Source organism: Mus pahari, unplaced genomic scaffold, assembly GCF_900095145.1.
Source record: "Mus pahari unplaced genomic scaffold, PAHARI_EIJ_v1.1 scaffold_14786_1, whole genome shotgun sequence".
Lineage (NCBI taxonomy): Eukaryota > Metazoa > Chordata > Mammalia > Rodentia > Muridae > Mus > Mus pahari.
In genome coordinates this window covers 886-7,218 of record NW_018392328.1, presented here as the reverse complement: position 1 = coordinate 7,218, position 6,333 = coordinate 886, and the positions used below count along the sequence as shown (strand labels likewise).

The 6,333-nt window shown below is 40.8% G+C and overlaps 1 protein-coding gene across 1 annotated transcript; it reads right to left on the bottom strand.

Moving 5' to 3' along the window:
• Window positions 1-5,168: 5,168 nt before the first annotated feature.
• On the bottom strand, window positions 5,169-5,886 carry LOC110314952 (the record flags this gene model as incomplete). The annotated part of the gene is made up of 1 exon (XM_021189135.1): window positions 5,169-5,886. A coding segment is annotated over one exon (718 nt), but the record flags the coding sequence as incomplete, so codon positions are not given.
• Window positions 5,887-6,333: the final 447 nt, after the last annotated feature.

Below are 6,333 nucleotides of genomic sequence, written 5' to 3'. Positions count from 1 at the left end.
TTGTTCTCCTGTATTTCTTTGAGTGAGTTATTAACATCCTTCTTCAAATTTTCTACCACCATCATGAGATATGATTTTAAATCCACATCTTGCTTTTCTGGTGTGTTGGGGTATCCAGGACTCACTGTGGTGGGTGTACTGGGTTCTGATGATGCCCAGTTTTCTTGGTTTCTGTTAGTAAGACTCTTAAGTTTGCCTTTTGCCACCTGGAAATCTCTGGTGTTAATGTTTATGCTGTCTCTGTCTGGAGTTTGTTCCTCCTGTGATTCTGTTAGACTCTGTCAGCACTCCTGGGAATCCAACTCTCCCCTGTGTCCCATGGTCAGAGCACTCTCTGCAGGCAAGCTCTCCTCTCATAAGGCAGGTGTCCATAAGTCTGGAGCTCTGATCCTCCTTCTGAGTCCTGGGGTCAGAGCCCTCCCTGTAGGCCTACTTTCCTCCCCTGATCCCGAGGACCTGCGGTGTGAAGGATCCTCCAGAGCGCTCTGCTGCCTCCACTGGGGTTATGAAGAGATGGCAGGGGTAGCCCAGACCAGACCAGAACCCCTCCTCTGGGCGGGTGGTGTTCCTTTGTCCCTGTTCCTGTTGGCACAAGCCCCTCCTGGATTCTCTGGAGTTGATGTTGCGTTCCAATCACCCATGATCCTGAGGACCTGCCGTGTTGAGATTCCTCCAGTGTGCTCAGCTGCCTTGGCTGGGGTTCAGAAGAGAGATGGCCTCTGATTATTTTCAATGTGGATAGTCTCTCTGCCTTTTAGTTAGTTTGGCTAATGGTTTATCTTTCTTGTTGATTTTTTTCAAAGAACCAGCTCTTGGTTTCATTGATTTTTTTTTTTTTTTGCATTGCTCTCATTGATTCTAATTCATTTCATCCATAAGTTTGATTATGTTTTGACATCAACGCCTCTTGAGTGTATTTGGTTCTTTTTTTTTCTAGAGCTTTCATGAGTACTTTTAAATTGTCAGAGAACTCTCCCATTTCTTTATTGAGTCATTTAGTGCTTTTTTGAATCTCACTCAGATGCAGAAACAAAGTATTCATCTGAGGTGGACAGACAGAGGAAACTGGTAGGAAAGAGATGAGGAGGGAAACTGGGATGAAGATAAGATGTGAGAAGGAGGTGAGGAGAGGGCTGTAATTAGAATGAAAATTGTTGGGAGTGATCTCTGAGACTAGCTGGAGAACTGGGAGAGGGGAGGCAATGGGGAGTCTTTGGGAGTTGAGCCTAGCTGGGATTTTTACCAGTGGGGAATAAGGAGATTGAAGTGGCCATCTCCTGTAACAAGGGAGGCTTCCTGTGGAAGAGGGGAATATCAATCCACCCACAATATCTTCAACCAAAAATTTGTCCTGCTGGTAAAATGCACAGTGAAAAAAATGGAGATGAGACTGAGGGGACGGTCAATCATTGACTGTACTAACTTGAGACCCAGCCCTTGTGTGTGAGAGAGAGAACCATTGACACTTAATGATACTCTGCTATGCTTGCTTTCAGGAGCTTAGTATAACTGTCTCCTGAGAAGCTTCATCCAACAGCAGATGGAAACAAATGCAGGAACCAACAGCCAAAGATCAGGTAGAACTCTGGGAATCTTGTGGAAGAGTTGGTGGAGGGGGTGATAAAATTGAGTAAGCAAGAGGGGTCAAGGGCACGACAAGAAATCTTGCATATTCAACTAACCTGTGCCCATGAGGGCTAACAGAGACTGAATCACCAGCCCAAGAACATGCATGGGCTAAATCTAGGTTCCCTACAAATTTATAGCAGATGTGCAGCTAAGTCTTCATGTGAATCTTTTTTTTCTTTATGTTTTTTTATTAGATATTTTCTTTATTTACATTTCAAATGCTATCCTGAAAGTTGCCTATTCCCCACCCCCACCCCCGCTTCCCTACCCACCCACTCCCACTTCTTGGCCCTGTCATTCCCCTGTGCTGGGTCATATAAAGTTTGCAAGACCAAGGGGCCTCTCTTCCCAATGATGGCCGATTAGGCCATCTTCTGCTACATATGTAGCTAGAGACACGAGCTCAGGGGATACTGGTTAGTTCATATTGTTGTCCCACCTACAGGATTGCATCCCCCTTCAGCTCCTTGGGTACTTTTTCAAGCTCCTCCATTGGGGGCACTGTGTTCCATCCAATAGCTGACTGTGAGCATCCACTTCTGTGTTTGCCAGGCACTGGCATAGCTTCACAAGAGGCCACTATATCAGGGTCCCTTCAGCAGAATCTTGCTGGCATGTGCAATAGTGTCTGGGTTTGGTGGCTGATGATGGGATGGATCCCTGGATGGGGTAGTCTCTGGATAGTCCATCCTTTCATCTTAGCTCTAAATTTTGTCTCTGTACCTATATCCTTTCATGGGTATTTTGTTCCTTATTCTAAGGAGGAATGAAGTATCCACAGGATGGTCTTCCTTCTTGGTTTTCTTATGTTTTTGCAAAATGTATCTTGGGTATTCTAAGTTTATGGGCTAATATTCGCTTATCAGTGAGTGTATATCTAGTGACTTCTTTTGTGAAAAAAATGACTGTTCTCCCTAAAGAACACTGATGGAAAAATTCTGAACAAAATATTTNAAAAACTTGCAAACTGAGTACAGCCATATATTACAGAAATCACCTACCAGTATCAAGTTGCCTTTATTTGAAAGATACACAAATGGCCTAACATGACTAAAAGCTGTTACCTCTGTTTGGCTTTCTCTTCTCTTCCACTGTCACTTTATGTTTTGGCTTTTTTCTGGGTTTTCTTTGTTCTTTTTTTTTTTGGTTTTTTGAGACAGGGTTTCTCTGTATAGCCCTGGCTGTCCTGGAACTCACTTTGTAGACCAGGCTGGCCTCAAACTCAGAAATCTGCCTGCCTCTGCCTCCCGAGTGCTGGGATTAAAGATATGCACCACCACGCCCAGCTCTGGGTTTTCGTTGAAGCTCATACTTTATCCATTCCCACAATGAATGAGACAATATCTTTGGACAAAACAAACAAACAAACAAACAAACAAAAACCTCACAGGATTTCCCTAAAAATTGTTTCCTCTGACTGCCATACCTCCACAGGAATTCCATGACTACAACCTTTCCTATATTGAGCTGCTTATGTCAAGCTTTTTTTTTCTTTATTACACCAATTAATCAAGTATCGAATGTAGTGGGTTTGTGGAAAAGACATTCAAAGACCAGGATTCATGGAGAGTAAATATATACACAGTATAACACATACTCAGTTGCTCACCCTGCTGAAGAATATGAACAAAAGTACTCAGGAAGACAGCCATGACTGTGTTAAGGGTTCCACAAAGTTGGCTTATGGATTATTCCTTTCTAGTTGCTGACCCTTTGAATGAAGCAGTGTAAAGGTAAAATAACTTGGCTAGCTTTTAGTCACCTGAGAAGGCAGTCATTGCCCACCCTAACATGCTTGTGACAAATAAGTGAAAACTGTAGCAAAAAATGTAAGTTTAAATCATCAATATCCACCAACATAGGAGAGAAGGATATCATAAGATCTAAACTGAGGTGGCACAGCCATATCTTCTGGAAACAGTGAGAGACATGAAGCCAGCAAAACTGCTTGACCTATTTCAAGCAAAGCAAAGCTGAATGCTGCAACCACTGTCATGTAATCTCTTACTTTTGGGTTTTGGCGTCTGCTTGTTGCATTCTTGAGGACATTCTGCATTATAATTGATTTGTGTATTTTCATCAGAAAAATCTATGAAAATTCTAAAACTAACTTTATCTGGTCCTACTTGAAAGTTTTCCTTATTCCCTTGAGATGGCTAGATGAGGTCATTAATCCAGGAACAATCTTGAGGTATCTGACCCAGAGCAAACACAAACAGTGCAATTGGTATAGGATTAACACAGATAACTGACAAACCCTGATAGGCCATGACATTAACTTACAGATTCAAGGCCTCCCTTTACATCCCACTTGAAGATCTCTGAAAGCATAGTTTAAAGGTTGAGGGTCTTATAGGTATGGTCCCTAAAGCAATAGAATTCAGTAAATAAGAGAAATTGATGAAAATAAATTTTTCCTACTTATAGTATAAATAGTGAAACATAAAAGAAATTAGATATTACTATTTGCTATTCATTAAAAGAATCATTCAGATAATTTCTGGTTTGCTGGGGTACTTTAAAACTGATAACACCGCTGGCCTAAAAAGAAGCTGTCATATAATACATTTGTTTGATGTGGAAGAGACAATCTTTACTGTTTTTGAATTGGAGGCATAGGACCGATAAAAAAAAAAAAAATGTGTTGTCCTTATATTTTCCAACTGTGGCTGAATTTGTAACCCTGGACATGTAATGAAAAACATCAAACATATAATCTCTACTTCTTGAATACTCATTAGTTTCGCTTTGTTCTCTGAAACCTGTATAAATAAGCTGTCTGATTGCTAGTAAGTCAGAGCTGCAGAAACAATCTAATTGCTAGTCAGTCAGAGATGCGAGATTCCCTGAAATATAATCTCCCCATTCTCTCCCTTGTTTTGCTGATTCTTTGTCTCCTCTGCTCCATTAAAACATCAGCACTCTTCACGTCTCTCTAGTTTGGAGAGGATATTTCATTATTTCTTCGGGAGCACTTGTCTATTCTTTGGTACTGAGTGGATCCATGGCATTATTTTGGACATAGCAGTAGTCTAATACTCTAACCTTCTGAGAGCTTCCATATATATGATTCACACCCATATCCTACTCAGTTGTTCCCTACATGGAACACTTCTCTGCCTCAGAAAACATTGAAAATGACTGGGCATTTCAGAAAATTCCATCAAGGGAGAGTCTTCGGAGCATGAAGAATACCCAGTGAACTGTTTGTCTTTTATTCAAGAAGAACTTTCAGCAGTGCTAACAGGCTGCAAGTACTGCTCTGCATTCAGTACACATTAGGTGTTAAGTGCCCCCACTATGATGCATGCTTAAATACCTGGGTGGTATGTTTTATTTAAAAACAAACCTCTAACCTTGGTTTGGTTCTTTGATTTATGCATGAACATATCATCTTAGAATGCAAAGTTTAGGATGTGAATACCTTTAAGGAAGGCAGCACATTCAACAGGAAGAAGAAGATAAAACTTCAGACATACCCTGAAAATCAATGTGATATTTTATTTTATCTGGAGTACTGTGAGGTGTAGGAAACTTTGTCAGCGAGTCTCCTGGCACATTTTGCAAACACAAGCACACTCATTTATGGACCTGTCTTCAGCCTGCTTGGAAGCTTGCTGGGCATTCAGCTTCCTCTGACATTTCAGTGACCTTATCTCATAGAGGAACATAATCACACCAAAGAGTGACAGAGTGGTTGTCACGAGCCCCATTGGAAACACATTAGTGTTGTGTTTTTTAATCAGGGCTTCTTTCTTAACTGGAAAGGTTGGTGGAAAGTCAAGGGTGGTTTCACCATAGAGATCTACTACATGGTTCCAGGTCACAGAAATAATGGTACAAAGGCTGCTGAGGATCAGAATTAAGACAGAACACTTGTAGCACACTATCTGAATCTCGGGGACTGCGGCTTTGATTATGCTGACCTTAATAGCTGCTGAGCTAAAAATCACAACAACAGGTTTGATCAGCATTGCCAGTAATATCAGGTTCCGTGCACATTGAAATTCAGGTGATATTGTCCAGGTCGAGTTGACAGGGCTGTGTACCAGAATTATGGTCTCATCATCAGGGAAGTTAAATTCCCAATGATAGTAAGCTTCCCAAAGTCCAATATAAACAAGCTGGACAACATTGTTGTCAAATTCCCAGAGGCGCCAGTATTTGCTGTTTGCAAGAATCATTCCAAACCCCAAAGATAATATGCTGCAAAGGAAGCCAGTCACTCTGAAGATCCACTCCTTCACCCCTGCAAATCTGAAGATGAGACAGTACAATTATAGAATCAACCAGGTACAGAAGTGTGGAAAACTGAAAGAGTCATAGAATATAGGTATGAAGTAATCATTCCATGCCCCTGCTATCTTAGTGCTGTATTTAAGTGAGCTATACACATCTTAGGCTTCTGTACACTTGTTAAGTATGAGTAAGAAGACTTGTGATCTGTGATTGTGGCAGGCATCTCCATTGAAGATATTTGGAAAATAATTTCATAGTATCCTTCAAATTTTGCTATGTTGTTTATTATCCATTTCAATACTTAAATTTGTGGTGAAATAAGAGTTTGAAGTACCATTTAAGGTGTTGCTGTTTATCAGGTTTAGGAGTTCTCTGGTGGAATTTTTAGGGTCACTTATATATACTATCATATCATCTGCAAATAGTGATATTTTGAATTTTTCCTTTCAAATTTGTATCCCATTG